The following is a 16,127-nucleotide window of genomic DNA, read 5'->3' on the forward strand; positions in this document are numbered from 1 at the left end:
ACCTCTGCATGTTTTTCTCAGCTGACACATCGTTCATCTTAGATCTAGCAAGTGAGCACGCCCCATTTAGTTTATATAGGTCGGTATTGCTCGCAAATGCGGATGTCCTCTTAACAATGCTTTCAGCTGAGTTTGTCGCATACAAGAATAACATTTCAAGCTGACTTCTCATTTAGCTTGAAAGCACCCGAAGTCTCAGATGTTTTCCTAGATATGTGCAAACCTTTGCATCTACTACACCTATACTAACCTTTTCATGTCTGTATTTTGATCCCAGTTGTCGAAGCTATTTGGTGGAAATATTTGGCATATTTTTATTTGATCTACTTTGGGAACGTTTGGCTCTCCAGATGTTTTGCTCTACGCCTCATTCTTAGCCTAATCGATTAGGGTATCCAGTCGAATCTGGGGAGCCTCAGTTTGCAGGACCCTGAAGTGGATACTGTTTATGCAGTGTTCTTTTTTTGCTTAGAATGCCATGGGGGTATTAACCCCTTAACTGCCAGGCTATTATGCAAGTCTATGCAAAAAGGACAAGCATACTCGTCCTTGGCACCTACAGATCATTGCACTATTTCTGAAAAATAGGACAACGCCGTTTTTTGTTTTTTACACGCGCCCAAATATACCAAATGTCAGTTTGGATAATGTCATTCATCCTTGCCAGGACTCAATGATCGTTTGCCCACAGTTGTGGTTCTGCAATCTCTATAACAGCATGTTATGTTCTTTGTACCTCACATAGTGCCACAATAGTAATCTTGAGTGCAGCGGAATTGTGCCCCCTGCCCCGAATACCAACCACACCGTAATCCAAGTTGTTTTTCAAAATCTCGTAGAACTATCCGAGAAGCCCATTTTACTGTGACGAAATTACCCATGGTCGGAAGCGAAAGGAAACCTACAACTTGGAGATGTATCCATAAAATTGATTATTTTGCATTCACCACATCTGCAGAGGAGGTAGGCCTCAGTGAAAATGGGGCTTTTAATTAATGTCATATTTCATTACTAAAGCCAATATTTCAGTCTTGTGCCCTTCACATAGGATTTCCAGTGGTGCAGTCGTGATCGGCACGTGTTTCAAAACTGCATGCACTTACTGAAGTGTGATGACCGCATTTAGTAATGGAAAAAACCCTCTAGTTTCCGAAATGCGTATTGCCATTGTGATGCATTTTCTATGAAATACACCAGTAGGAAACAGTTGTTGGTGTATACCACCCCCTAGTGTCACTGACACAAATGACTTATGATTTTTCATTTTAAATGTATCTAAGCTCGACGGGAAGCGTCTAATTTGCCTCTCAGCCGCGTAATCAAACCTGCATGTTGTGCTCTCAACAATAACATGAAGATGTCTGAAAGTGCTTAAAAGTTTAGTATTCTACTCTTGTCCCTAGTCTGAAGAACGCATCGATCTTAATTGATAACATTTCTATAATTGCCAGTGTCCTGAAGAGACACTTTATTTAAATGAAAACAACCCATGTATAGGAGCTTCATCCAGCACACAAAGCATGCCAGCAAATGGTTTCTGTGAGTTTTGCAGTTACCTATTACTTTTTAAATGGTCATGATTGTTTAATACTTTACGTTTCCTTTTCTTGCTGCACACTTTTACAATCGATGGAATTATATCCTGAGGGGAAGGGTCGTATTAATGTATTTCTATTTTAATGTTCGTTTGCACAGGTCGTGTTTTCCCGTCACCTGCTCGAACTGGTATTTCTGCTCCCTTATAATCTACTCGCACAATAGTAAACCTATCCATGGATAGATGTACTTAATATGCATTGCAGTTATCCCCATTGAAACATGGAGAACAGCAATACCACTTTCATTAAAGGGTGACATCGAAAGGGACATCAAATAATGTACATCTGCTCCCAAATGATAGCAGGCTCTGTGATGTCGTGCGGAAGACTGTCACAGCAGCGGGCATCTAACGGTTTATCAGAATGCATGGTTCAGTTCCCTTAACGTGCCTTGATTGGACAAGCCTGCTTCTAACATGCTTTTCTGGATATAAAGGCACAATGGCGTGGCACCAGAACTGAAACGCCTCTCTGGATTCTGTATCTTTTTTTGTTCTTTTTGCCTCCTGTAGGAATTGATAATGGAGTAGTGATGCACATATTTCTGTAGATCTTCAGTGTAGGTTTATTAACAGGTTGATTTGTTTTGTTATACATTGTACAGTTTGGATGCCTGCTGTTCGTCATCAAATCATACCAGCACGGTTTATAGTGATTCCTTCCGGGAAAAAAAACGGAAAAAAAAGTTTCGAATCACAAAACCCTCAAAAGTTTCGAGAAGGAAAAAAAAAGCTTGACAGGCTATATTTAACATGCAAACATGCATTTCTGTGTTACCCAATCCATCGACAATAGAAATTGGTTTCAATTTGAATGCACTTTCACAAGTAGCATTTCAATGTTTTTTAGTAACTTTAAAACGTTACATGGAGCTGTCCAGTGCTGAATTTTCATCACTGGCCAGCCCCTTGTAACGTTTTAAAGTTTGTGTGTATCTTGGGTGGGAGGGGTGGGGGTGGGTGGGGGGGTACAAACCCCAGTCCCCCCAACCCCTACATCCTAGCCCTGCCTCCAAACCTAACGTAACCCTAACCCCTAAACTAACATATGTATAGACCTTCATTTAGATATGATGATCGAATTCTTTTTTTTTTAATGACTTCGAAAAAATGACTTCAACAAAGTATTCTCAAGATTTGTATTCGAGTTTGTGTTTTGAAAAAATTACTAGATGCCTACCAGCACTACTATTGACACGTAGTGATTGTGAGCACTGTGACTGGACGAAAAAAAATCAATTGCACAATGATATTTGGATGTTGAACGTTTTCTGTAGTCCATCCCTTTTGCTATTCTAGTAGCGGTTTGATAGTCACAAAGTATCGCTTATTTTTTCAGAAGAAAGCTTTCATTTTAAAACGCATTTTCCTAAACCGATTAGGGACCTGCGTGTTTTGTTTTGCCTGTGTGACGGTACTTGGATATGTCGGTATGGTATGTTGATCAGAGTTGTTTTCAGTCTAAAAATGTGCCCATGTGAAGTCAAAAAACTACAAAGATCAACTTTGTTGGCAGCCATGAGTGGTGTGACTGCATTCTATTAAAATGCTTTTAATTATTCCTTGCCATTGGTACTGGATCCATGATGCGTGCAGTTCTAGATGACCTATGTGCACCGAAGTGAACCGTTTTGTCCTTTCAACTTTGCTGTTACACCCAGATAATCGACAAAGTGCGTGGCAGGACTCATTTACCCCTATAGCACGTTCAGTGCCGTCGCCGTCTACGCACGATTGCATGGGAGCAAATGCACTCAACTGCTGAACGACCAGAAAGTTTGGTGGTAGGCGCTCGCTCCCACGGTATCCATAGTACACATCCTCTGCATCATGTTATACGCAGCTTTCTCCTATATTCCTCCACTTCAATACTTATCCACATAAGCTTTTATATAACTTTAAGAACATTGATGGAGCACATTGACAAAAATAAGTTATCTTGGTAACGTAAACGAGGCCATCGTTCCTCATCTTCAAACTATCCCAACTTACTTCTTAATGTATCCTTAGATTTTAGTGTACATGCTCAGGGTGCCCTGTAGCAACAGCACTTTTGAGGACACCATTTCGGCGACCACCGTGAGAATGTTTTACCCATTCAGCATATGTGCCCTCTTCCTTTCACTGTCTACTCTGTTAGCTTCCCAGTGCATATCATCCCACAGGAGCCACTTTGGTGATGGCACAGGCCAACAGGGGTGCTCTGTTGGGGGTGCATGTGGGTTTGCGTTTTGGTCTACCTGGATTGCATGTGTTGGTGAGTGGGTTCGGTTTGTTACCTCACAGGCACTATTTCGATTTACTTTCTTCTTTCCTTGGGCAAGGGGTCTTTTTCTGCCCTTTTTATTGGGATGCTTGGATTGATACATGCACAGAGCCAAGCACATTCCCACCTTCATATTTAATGTTCGGCTTTGAGTGCACTAATGTGGCATGCTGTCAGAAGAGGTTCTGGGAGCAGCACATTGTTTCCTAGGCCATTGATGCTTATTGGAGTGGGGTTCAAACCCAAACTTGAACATTGAGGTCCCAGATATGTGTACGAGATAAAATGTCTTTTGAAGCACACGCGATCCCCACGGGTATTTGGCAGGTGCAGGGAGGAAGTGCATCATCTGTAGGAAACCATGCATGGCCTTGCCATATTTCTCTCCGCTACAGAATGGCTTGTAGGTTAGAAAATCAGGTTAGTTATAGAAAAGCCACACAGTTTTGGTCACAGCCCAGTGTTTTCACTATATGCTGTAGAAATGTGTGGTGCTGTTGGTTTCTTTCATTGCCTAAACCGGGTTAGGGTAATCTGCGTCACACCAAATATTTGGTCCTTGACTCCTATAATCCATCACATTTAATTTACATACTGCTTGGGCTGATGGAGGTGTGGGGGAGGGGGGGGGTTGTAGGCTAAATCCTCTTGAGTGCTGCAGGTTGTCTACCAGTACGCTGGATGAATTGAAATGCATGATTTTGGGTTGTAAGTATTGGGCATTTTTGCACAAAGATATCAAAAGGTGATAATTTAATTGACAGCAAGCGGCAGAATAGCATTCTGGAGCATTAACGAGCAAAAAACACACAAGTACTACCATAATGGATATTTGGGGGAGGACGGAAAATTTGTGTAGCACGAAGTGACTTCAATCCTGGTGTGAGGTGCTGAGTTAAGAGCACAAAGGCTGTCCACTCTTTTCAGGAATGTAAGCTGGTGGGTGACCTATACTCCAGGTGTATTCATTCTTTGGCCGCCTTTCACTTGAATACTGCTAACATTCTGTGTAAAACATGCTTTTTAGGGGAGGTAGTGAGTATGGCGAGAGTGGGCACAGGTATGACGATTTGGGAGAGGCCTCTTACTGTGTGAAAAGAGCATAAGACATTGGGGCAGAGTGCCACAGTGCTACTCGGATATGCCATTCCTCATCCCTCCGTGGGCAATAATACCTAGCGGGAATTGACATAAGATTAGGACCCTGTGGGTGGCTCTGTAGCCAGATCCTTGCTGCACTCTGGAGATCTCCAGACGCTTTCTGCGGACTATGCTTGCAGAGAACACGTCCCTGAATACTTAGTCAAGGTGTACACCGGCTAGATTTCCATAACGCTGCTAGGAAACCGTATGCACTGTAAATTCCAAAATGGGGTTGGGGGCTTTGTAGAATGGTAACTGCTCTGACAGCCAAAGTCCTCCAACATTGCACGGCATTAGTTGACATGGTGTCCGGACATTTCGCCGACGGAATTTGGTCGAAAACCAAATGGTCGAATTTTTTTATTTATATATATTTTTTAGGTTTTAGTTTAGGGAAAAAAGGAGGGGTTGGGAGGACCCCCCCCCCCCCCAAAAAAAAGTGAAAATAAAAAAAATTCGCCCATTTGGTTTTCAACCAAATGTCTTGTCGACCATTTTTTTTTCGACGAAATGTCTGGGAACCAGTTGACATCCATGAAAAGGGGGTTATCACAGTCTTGTTTCCAGGTGTTCATTAACAATGATGTAAGAGCTCTGTGCAACCTATAACGCTATAATGACCCACTTTATTGCTGCAGACGAGGAGGCGAGCACTACATTGCTGGTGGCAGTCTGGGGTGTAGAATGGGATAGTGGGGTTCTATAGATACGCAGTCAGAGAGGCCAAGGTTTGTATGAACATTGGGAACACACTGTCCCCTGTGCTCTGTGCGACGCTTACTGTGCCTTTAAAGTGTTCAGCACCCGATCTATATACTAACTTCTCCCATGCTTGGTGCCATTTGTTTTGCATTTTTAACGCTATACAAAACCATATTACGCAAGGACGTGTCATGTGCATTGTTGTGAACCTAATCTGTTTTCATTTTGAAGTTAAGTACTAACCAGTTCAGTTTGACACGCATGTGAATAGGAAAATGTGAGATTTAAATAGCAGTTGTGTTTTTTTTTTTTTCGCTTGCTCCTCTCCTCCCGGATTCTTTGTGTGCACTCTAACCTTTTTGTTGATAAGAAAATGCTGCGATGCTTGACAAAGCAAAAAAGCTGAGTGCAGCAGTGTTTCCTCCCTGCCCCCGCCTTCTTCTCACTTGTGTGCTTACATGCCCCACCCAACCTCTAAAGGCAAGGCCGGATTGGGGAGCGTTGCGGTGGGTGGAGACTCGGGTTGTTTTTCTCCGAGCGAACTCACTTTATTTGTCTCGGCTTGGAGCTCTGTGGTTCAGTCAGAATCCGGGAGCGGAGGAGGACGTGTGGATTTCTGTGTTCCTTTCTGTACATGATGAACAGACTTTGGTTTTTGCCATTTGTAAACGTGGAGGATTTGTTTCAATTTTGTCTTAACAGAGTAACGCAACCGTAAATAAGCTACTTGTAAGGACGTATCTAAGAAGCTTTTTTTGTGCTACCTTCCACACTTCGCCACTTCCCCGTCTAATGAGCTACAAGGATGAGCCCTGCATTCGGCACAATGGAAGTGGAGCACTATGCAAAGGGAGTCATTCTCGAACCGTTTCTTCATCAGGTTGGAGGCCACTCTTGTGTCCTCCGCTTTAACGATAAAACCATCTGCAAACCCCTCATCCAGAGGGAGCACCAGTTCTATGAGACTCTTCCCACAGAAATCCGTAAATTTACTCCTCAGTACAAGGGTAAGTCAAACAATCTTTGTAAATTCTCGTATTATCCTTTCCATCAGTCCTTTGCTTCGCTAAAAGCCCCTCCAATTTGGAGAGCTTTTAGGATTACTCTATGCTTCTCTGTATTTTTTGATGTTGTCAGGGTCCAGCTGTGGTGCGTGGGTGAGGGACTCGCTGGTGACTGGGCTGGCTCATTATACTAGAGCGCTTATTGCTTGCAATAGCCCTTCCTTAGAGCAGGTAAGTGCTTTCGTGGGAACCAGTAGGGGTGGCTGTCTTAGTTCTCGTTGGCTGTAGATTTATGATTTTCATTAATAATATTTTTCTCCAATTCCTTGTGCATTGGATACGATTTAATTGGAAGTTCTTGTTAAACTTAGTAAATGAAAAAGTTTAACCTGAAAGGGGGAGGATTAGAAACGTGTGTGTGTGTGTGTGTATATGCACATTTATGCAATTTGCAGTCTTTAAGGAAATGAAACTTCATGGAAATGAAGTAGGTGACCGCAAGGGCAGCCAGAGTGGGATCTGGGGAGGGGGGTGGTAGGAATCAAAATGCCCTTTCTGTTAGCAAGAAACAGCCCACGGGTACGTTTTTCTTTCTAAAGATAAAACTGAAGCTAGTTCGTGGTGTATGCTCAAAGTATTTTCACAGTCTACATGGGCATTCCTTTTTAATTAACTTGCATCTTCATTAAATTTTATATTTTTTGGGCAGATTGTTTTAGTTTAGGTGCACAGGCAATTTTTACATGGTTCAGGTTGTAGTGAGATTGTTCACCGTGTGTGCTCACCATTTTTTTCCAAATGTCAGGCATGCTTAACCACATATTGGGTGTTTCGATCTTTTTAATCAGGGTGGGAGGGATGAGATGATTGGGGGAGGGGTAGGGATGATCTGGTCCATCTTTGTTTTTTTCAGGATTATTCCAAGGCCATTGCTAGCTGGCTGTGCCCCTATTTTCCTGTAGTTCTTCCTTTTTCGTGCTTGGCAGCGGTGCCTTCTGGAGCTTCCGCACACCCTTCCCAGCAGCTGTATGTACTAGGGAGTCGCCTGCTCAGCTCAGGAGTGCCAGTCTCTCGCCTAGAACGCTCCCATCCAGTCAAGTGTTGAGAGCGGCAAGAACTGTGCCCATTGATGTTACTGAGAGTTAAAGAACTGTAAGGAAAACTACCCATCAGTAACCCGCGAACCGCTTATATTTCAGCACTGACAAGTGCAGATTTCAAAGACTCTTATATACAGTGCCTCAGAGATGAGCAGAGATGCTTCCGGATCCACTGTGCCGCTGTGTATCACAGAAATTCTGCTTGTATTGCGTGTTTTTCATTTTACAGTACTCTGCTTCATAACAAACATCAGTAATTTGTGCCTTCCATATTAAAACTGAAGTTTTCATACAATGTGCTGATTCTAATTGGAAGCCATTGGAATACTGTTTGTTGTACTGTGATCCTATTTTTTTCTTCTTTGTTTTGCTCCGCATGCAATCCTTTATCCTTCACCCTCCCTTCCTCGTTTTGCTTTCGGACACCACTGACCATTTACAAATTTGTTCTATTTGGAAGCTTTTGCCTTACAGCAAAACTTTAAGCAATTTTATTTAGGAATCTGATACCTTCTGCAAGATGTAAATAGGAAATGTTTTACATCGATTCCAATGTTTGACAAATTACTTAAAAATAAAAACAGATCCACCCAACAAAGAAATAAATATTTTCATTTCTTGAAAACGTGTCCTGTTATTATTTAGTCTTGGTTTACAATATGCACCATTAGGAGAAGAATCTCCTTGCTAAGCATTTGTGTTAACAATAATTTGTGTTTATATGTTGGGTGTTTGTCTAGGTGTTTTGGTATTTGTTAGGTTGACAGATTGACCTGTGACAAACTGAGGAATGGGTAAGAACAACGCTGCTCTACAATAATTTGCATAACATATTGCTTGCGCCATGTTACTAAAACCAAACTGGTCTCCCTCCTCCCGACCTTTCTCTCCCTCTCCAGGTGTGGTGTCGGTGAGTTTCGAAGGCAGTGAAGACGGTAATCTGTGTCTAATAGCTTATCCTTTAAACGGGGACCAAGACAACTTGGAGAACGTAGCTCATTCCGAGTGTGAACCGAAGAATAAACCATTAAGATGGACGAATAAGAAACCAGTTTTATTAGAAAATGACAAAATGACTAAAGAACGGGTTCGACAACACCGAAAAGAGGAGAAAATGAAAAGGTGAGTGTGCACTTGTATAGTTGCCCTTACTGCTGCAGAGGCATTTGATCTTATTTATGTTTTCATTACATTAAGTGTTTGGCTTATTGCAAACCTCCTTCACAAAACACATCTAAAACAAAATAATAAAATTAATAATTGGTACATAAATCCATAAGGAACCTATTAGAAAGTAACTCATCAATCACAATTTCAATGACCACGAAACACTAAATTGGCTAAATATCATCACTACTCTCGCCGCTACAAACCATACTCCTCCATTGCTCAGCAGTTACCATTTTGTAATTCTCTAGCATATGACTAAAATGCAGAGTCCTGATCACAATTCAGTACAAAACACTATTGTGTGCTTTAGTGTTTAAAATTCAGTGTCATTTTGCAGAATCCACACGCACATTTGCTCCTGGGTACAGGTTAAACCCCGTAAACACTGATTTCGATATACTTGATTAGAACGTTTATTTAAATGGCTTGGCAACTCTTTCAACCATTTGATTCTTTCTTAAAATGATGAAACAGTTTGTAAGATTTATAATTGGATTGGGTATTCACCCAGTCACTCTTCCACAATTTCACTTTATGCTATTGGATTGGTAATCAAGGTCTAACGTAGGGTTTGACGAATCTAAAATCTCCACACAATCCAATTCGCATTACAGCATAGGTTGTATCCTTGCTATGGCTGAACGCCCTATAAAAGAATTGTAACATGATCTTCCTTCAACTAGAAAGCATTTCTGATAAAAAGTAAGAGCTTTCCTTCGGACTATAGCATACACGGATAACCACTATCTCATAACGTAAAATGTGTATTGGTATGCTTTTTGGTAGATTAACATTTTTCTACTAGAGGCCCTCCAACATGCTCCAAACTGTAGTTGATAAACATAAACAGGTTTCTGCCCCGAATGTTTGAAATGAGACCGCCTACATTTGATAAAATTAGAGGACTGAAATCAATGAAAAGCATACAAAACGTTTATCCAGGGCACACGCATGTGCCGCTAGACCAGTGGCCTTCATTCTCCGGATGTCTAGATTTGGAGTGTCTGAAGATCTGGAGTTCATGCATATACCAAAGTAATTTAATGAAGCCACTCTCGCTGATGGCACTGCATTCGAATGTCATTAAACTGCACACTTTCGTTTTGGGATTGTAAGATCATAATAGTTGACTTGGAAGCATCAATACCAGTTAGATCGTTGAAAGTGGCATATACCTGAAGCATCTCAAGTTGGCTATGCAGGCCAATTTCAGTCTGATCCAATAATAGATCATCCGCATCCAGCCAATAGACATCCATTTATACAGGGCAGAGGGTGATCTGGACCTAATGAAGGTGTCTCCTTAGACTGATATATAGAGATTGAATGACGCAGGTGCTAAAGTGCACGATTGTTTTCAGACCTCCGGCTGTGTGGATCTTCCTAGTTAGCTTCCCTTCCTAATGCAACCTAACTTGAAGATGTTGAGCTATATGTAGCGATTGTAATATTCACCATCCCAGCCAGGCAGCTCCACTTTAGCAACTTGGCCCACAAGCGATTACGATTTTATGTTGTCGAATGCTAAAGCAAAATCTATAAAGGCAACAAATGGTAGTGCCTTTAGATAATACTCCCCCCCCCCCCCCCCCCAAATATTGAGAATAAAACAGTTTAACGTTGTGTCCACGCGTTTTACAAAGCCTGACTGACATGTATCTGTTCTGGCGCTTCCTCTGATCCAAGCCTTAAGTTGTACCAAAACTAGAGAAGTTTACATTTTTCCTATAATATCCAGAAGGGCAATCGGACAATAGTTCAAACAAACTATCACCTTTCTTAAAGATCGGAATTATCACTGCCGACTTTCATGAGAGGGATCCTTTTTATTTTTCAGTACTTGCTCAGAAAGTATATATCAAAATTATGTCCATTGCTCCCGGCATTTTTTTAAAATGACACTGGACAAGCTCTTACAGAGAGCCTGGATAGCCTCTACATCGCGTGGGTGATCCTATTCCGCTACTTTAATTTGTGGTGGTATTTCCATTTCGAAATGGCAGAACAATTTGGCTTCTGACACTTTGTGAATTTGTCAGGCTATTTTGGGTGGGGGGGGGAATCCAGGGTTTTAGTAATCATCGGGATACAGTTTCCCACAACTAGCAGGGTCAGCATCCTCTTGAATTAAACTTGGTTTGTAAAAACCCAACCAATTCTTATAGTTTAATTTTAGATTTTGTGTTTCAAGTAATTTAGGTAATTTTTCTAACCTCATGAAGCTGATTTTTCTTAAATTCTTCTTTCGGATCAAAGACATGTTCGGGCTTATAATACGTTTTGAAACCGCTTGGCCTTGATGTGTGTAAAGGTTAGGATTGTTACCTAATCCACCTCTGATACAAGCTTCTCCAACCCACCATCTAAAGGCTTCCTTTCACTCGCTTACATTTTTTTCGCTACTTCAGGCTTGTATAGCAAGCAGTTCCTCCCTTGTCCTAGTTTTGACGAATAGCCCACACTTTGACTTGACGAATGACCATCACATTTTAAGGATAAAATGTTCTCTACGGGAACATGGAATAACCTGAAGTGCCGATGTATGTGAGAAGATTTCCCCAGAAACGCGTAGTCCAAACTGCTGATTTGTAAACCTCTGCTCCAAGTTTTCTTAGTGGGAATATTGCCCTTAACCTTGCCGTTCAATATATATGAAAGCCCTGTGATCCCATGATGGTTAGGCCCAGTAGACCTCGTTTTGTGGAAGGGAAAGGCACTCACTAATGTTTTACAGGAGGTTAATCTGAACATCAAAGCATGATCTATTCAGGTCTCCAGTGAACAACACTGCCATGCGTATAGGGTCAGTTAAACAATCATCAGGAATTGCTGTTGATTCCAGTATAATTGAATAAAACTAACGTCCCAAAGCCAGGAAAATAAATCAGATCTCACACTATCTTAACTGCTTGCACGTAGGGAGATGGGGCTTTGCATCCAGCCAGTTCTATTCCAAGGCCATTCCTCACTGCTGTAAGCAGGCCTGATGCCGCTCTCCCCTTTAGGCCCTTAACTGCTGGATCCAATCGTAACCATTTAGTGCTGGAGTGGACCAGGTGGCCCGTAGTAGGAGAGTATCATAACACTCAAATCTAAAGTCTTCTAACTGGGCAAAACCACGGGTATTCCAGCACCCAACAGCAATGCCAATCGAATAATTTTTTGAATTTAGTTCATCCATATTAACTGGGTTTCTTCAAGCCAAAACAAATTTGTCCCTTACTGCTTTTTAGCTCATTTGGTGTCCAACAACTGACTCTTTATAACGCCGGATCTGGCTGTTCTTGCTCTGGATTGTCCTCCACAGTATAAGTAGAAATGTCCATCAATTCCTCTGGAATCTGTGTTTTCAGAGCCATAAGAGATTTCCGGCCACTTGGCTCTATCGCATGTCAACTGTAAGGCTGAGTAATTTAGAAACTGGTTTTCCTTGACAACCCAGAACACCTGCTTCCTTATCTTTACACCTCTACCTGTGCATCACAATAGGTTGACTGAGCATTCAAATAGAACACTGTCCTCTTCTTTCATAGCTGGCACTCTCTAACCAACTGATGTATCGTACCCATCAACCTCCAAAAAGTCCAACCTTAACGAAAGTAGCATAGATGCCACGTCCAGAAGGGGTTGTCTCACTGAGCCAGATTCAGTGTGAAGGATTACCCGATCTTTATCGTTCACAAATTCAAAACTTTATATCCCTGTAGTACTTACTTGCCCGTAGCCTGGGTATGGCATAGAACAAACCTAGGACATTTTGCAATGGTTCAAGATTATAAAGTCATCTGAAATCGGCAGGCTCTCTGGAAGCAATCAAAAAATACATGAGGTATGCTTCTTCAACAGAGAGCTTTACACAATGTTCCTGTTTTCAGGTAAGATACTTCTCCCCAGAGAAGACTGCATAGAAAACCAGGCACTTAAATCTACCAGATGTAGCATTGGGTTGAACTTGAGATTGCACACCTTCTTTGACGTTTACTGGGACAGATGTTAGAACCTGACTTTTGATGACACTGGATCTGGCTTTCTCTGGACTGTCCTCCACAGTATAAGTAGAATATGTCCATCAATTTCTGTGTTCTGCACCTTATCAAGAGATTTCCGACCACTTGCCTGAAGAATCGGTCTTTCCTCAGGGAGCAGCCTTCAACAGCTGGTTGTTACCACTTGTTTCGCAAGTCTTAGCATTTGTGTGGTATTTCTTTTTTCTTAATCTGAGCAGTATTCTTCCCACCATGCCTCTTTTTCCGTCTTTGATAAAAGATAGAATAATCAAGAGCGCTGTGCGAATGTTCAAGGTCCACCACCACCACCACCACCACACATGCTCTCCCTTGACGCCGACTCATTGCCTGACTGGCTGATTGTCTTCGACCAACTAGGGATCCCAATAGGGACCTCTCCTTGGAGCGTTTGGGAGAGCCAATTCTCTAGTGAGTACCCCCTTTTTTCTCCTGTTGGTCCTGCGTAGAATTAATTATTCTGGCTTCTAAATTGAGTGGTTCAAATTAGCTTTGAGGACTATTATTTAAAAACCTTCAATGAAAATAATGTTCGTGTTCAACATTGCAAGCAGTGTTGTCTGGTCTCCGAAGTTGTTGGTAAGCGACTCGTACAACTTCAAAAAGGCACGAGTGCCAGTCACAGCCAGGGTAAAAGTGGCATTCAACGAAGGAGCTGCTGCTTAGGCCAGTGCTGGAACTGGGGTGGAACTGGGGTGGAGCTGGCTGAAAACAATGCGAAAGACTTGCTCCTTGTAACTGCTGGTAAGCGTACAGGACAGGATGAGCGTTGGTTCTTTACCTCTTGGTAATTTGTAAGACAGGTTTGGATTGAATGAGGTGAGGCCCTTGGTAAAGGTGAGGGGGTCTAGCAGCTCATGCCAGTAAGTCGGCATCTGAGATCTCTGACCTCCCTTACTGTTTTCAAAAGTGAATTTGGCCCCCACTTCGGGTACAAATTTACAGAAATATGCTGTAATTTTACTCCATGGTTTTACCGTTTTAATCTGCAACTCTTGGAAGTGGTGCTCTGCCAACTCTATCTGTAAAACTCGCTATCATTTGAGGGTTTTGCATGGAGTTAAAAACTGAGGTGCACGGCAGTGCAGACATTACAGCCGCCGTCAAAGAACCAGGCTCTTCAAGCTGATTTTTGCCTTTACTTTGCAAAGCATACACATGGGCCATTTCATTCAATTCGTCACCTGGTACACTTCGGCTCCTTCATCAGCGACTGCGAGCAGCTTGACTGCACTTTGTGCAAGCGCTATGCGCAGTGACCGGGTTCTCCTCTTCCTCAAACACCAGCAAATGTCCGGAGGATCTCTTCCTTAGCCTCTACGAACACCAACTGCATCTTGACTGCATTTTGCCTTCAATCTTATGTCTGAGTATCATGGCCAAATTGAAGTTAGTGGAGCTTAGCAGACGCAATAGGATCATTGGAATAGTTTTTTCTCCAGCATTGGATCTTTCATGGATTCACATGCTTAGAATATTCCCCGTCGACAGTCTGTCGACAGGGAATATTCTGTCGACGGGGAATATTCTAAGCATGTGAATCCATGAAATACCAATGCTGGAGAAATGGAGTTACAGGTAAGAAACTATTCCCGTACCTACTACAAAAGAGTTGGTGCTGAGGAGGCAAGTAAACCAGAGACGGGCCAGTTTGAACAAGTTTGCTCGCCAGAGCTCTTGCCACTCACTCGCTTTTTTGGACTAGCTCTAGCTCTGCTGTAATGTGATCTCGGACTTCCCTGTAAGGGCCGTTACAGTAGTTGTCCATTTAGCTCACTGTATGGACAAGGATGGTTTTGTCCTTTCCTTTGAAAGGAGGGGTTGTCTTAACCAGTGGCATAAAAAATCGTTTTTAACCATAGCTGCAATTTTGGGTGAGTGATCACACTTTTCACCCACAATAAAAACGTTTTGTACTGGAGTACCTGTTCCTATAGGAAAGGAGGAAGAAAAAGATGTTGCAAGGATGGTTTATTTTTTAGCAAGCTGCAGTTTGCTCTCTGCCATGAATCAAGAAAATTGAGTTGTTCAGGGGATTAGAGCACTTAACAGATGACGTGATTATATCGGCCACAAAGAAATGACGAAAATAATTGTCAATAAATAAAATGCTAAAACAACGTTTCTTCATTTTCAGCACTGCTATACATTTTGTTAATAATTGCTGTATGGACATTAATTGTTGACTCTTCTACCTTGCATATGCAATATCTTAATATACCGTGATTCATTACTGAAGTTATTGCTCCTTATCTATTACGCTGACGATTGGTCAAACTTTTATCTTCCCCCGCTTGAATGCAGAGCATTTGCACATCATCAAATAGCATAATCTTCGAGTGAGACATAGGAAATGACAGAACGGTACTAACTGGTTTAGTGTGATGTTGCTTTAAGATATGTACAATTACATGTTTACGCATGCCTAAAAGCACCTCCTGGTTATCCAGCATCACCCAGGCAGCTGGTGCTAGTGTGGGGAAGATGAGCTAGTACATAGCATAAACATGTGACCATTATATTTTCCCCTTTCATTAGGCTTTAAATGTCATCTAGCGCAGGGTGAAAATGGTGCAATAGCCATTAGCTACTGATCTTTTACTCTTGACAAGTAAGAAATGCAGAATTGTATGTCTGTAGAGAAGTATGGTGGCGAGGGATTTTTTTTTGGCTAGCTTGCAACTTGAATGTTTGCCCCCTTACCTAGAGGGTTTCTGGTGCTCATTTGAGCAGATCCTCAAAACCGTGAGTATTTATGGCAACCGTTCACTTGGGGAGTGTAGGGTAGCTTCTTCTAGTTATAATAAAGCTAACCAGGGTCTATTCATTGCAAGCAGGAGCTGAGCATCTCCCTGGAGTGTTGGACTCCGTTATCCTGTCATTTATTTCTGGGATCGCATGGACCAGTGCGGGCCATTGGGAGATTATGGTTCTAAATGTGCAAATGGAAACTTGAATCCCAAACTGCCTTGTAAATTCGAAAATTGTTTGGCTTCGCTGGCAATAATGAGAAGATTCAGAAGACCCTCGAGCAAAGCAGCTGCACTTGCTAGGAAATAAATTGCACTGAATTTGTTTTCGAGGGGCCAGCATCAAAAGGAGTTATTGAGCCGAGGGATA

At 42.1% G+C, this 16,127-nt stretch overlaps 1 protein-coding gene across 4 annotated transcripts in view; it reads left to right on the forward strand.

Annotated features, from left to right (window-relative positions):
* The window catches only part of IP6K2 (inositol hexakisphosphate kinase 2), a 165,975-nt gene that overhangs the window by 131,314 nt on the left and 18,534 nt on the right, over positions 1–16,127 (forward strand). For 2 of the 4 annotated variants that reach the window (XM_069643328.1, XM_069643329.1), the window contains exons 2-3: positions 6,411–6,715; positions 8,712–8,934. In XM_069643328.1, coding sequence (XP_069499429.1) covers positions 6,514–6,715; positions 8,712–8,934 — 425 coding nt within the window. In that variant the 5' untranslated portion in view covers positions 6,411–6,513. Of the gene's footprint in view, positions 1–6,254; positions 6,716–8,552; positions 8,580–8,669; positions 8,935–16,127 lie in introns of those variants that run through there. The other 2 variants (XM_069643330.1, XM_069643326.1) reach the window with 2 other exon arrangements.

Source organism: Ambystoma mexicanum, chromosome 2p, assembly GCF_040938575.1.
Source record: "Ambystoma mexicanum isolate Mex_15411 chromosome 2p, UKY_AmexF1_1, whole genome shotgun sequence".
Classification (NCBI taxonomy): Eukaryota; Metazoa; Chordata; class Amphibia; order Caudata; family Ambystomatidae; genus Ambystoma; species Ambystoma mexicanum.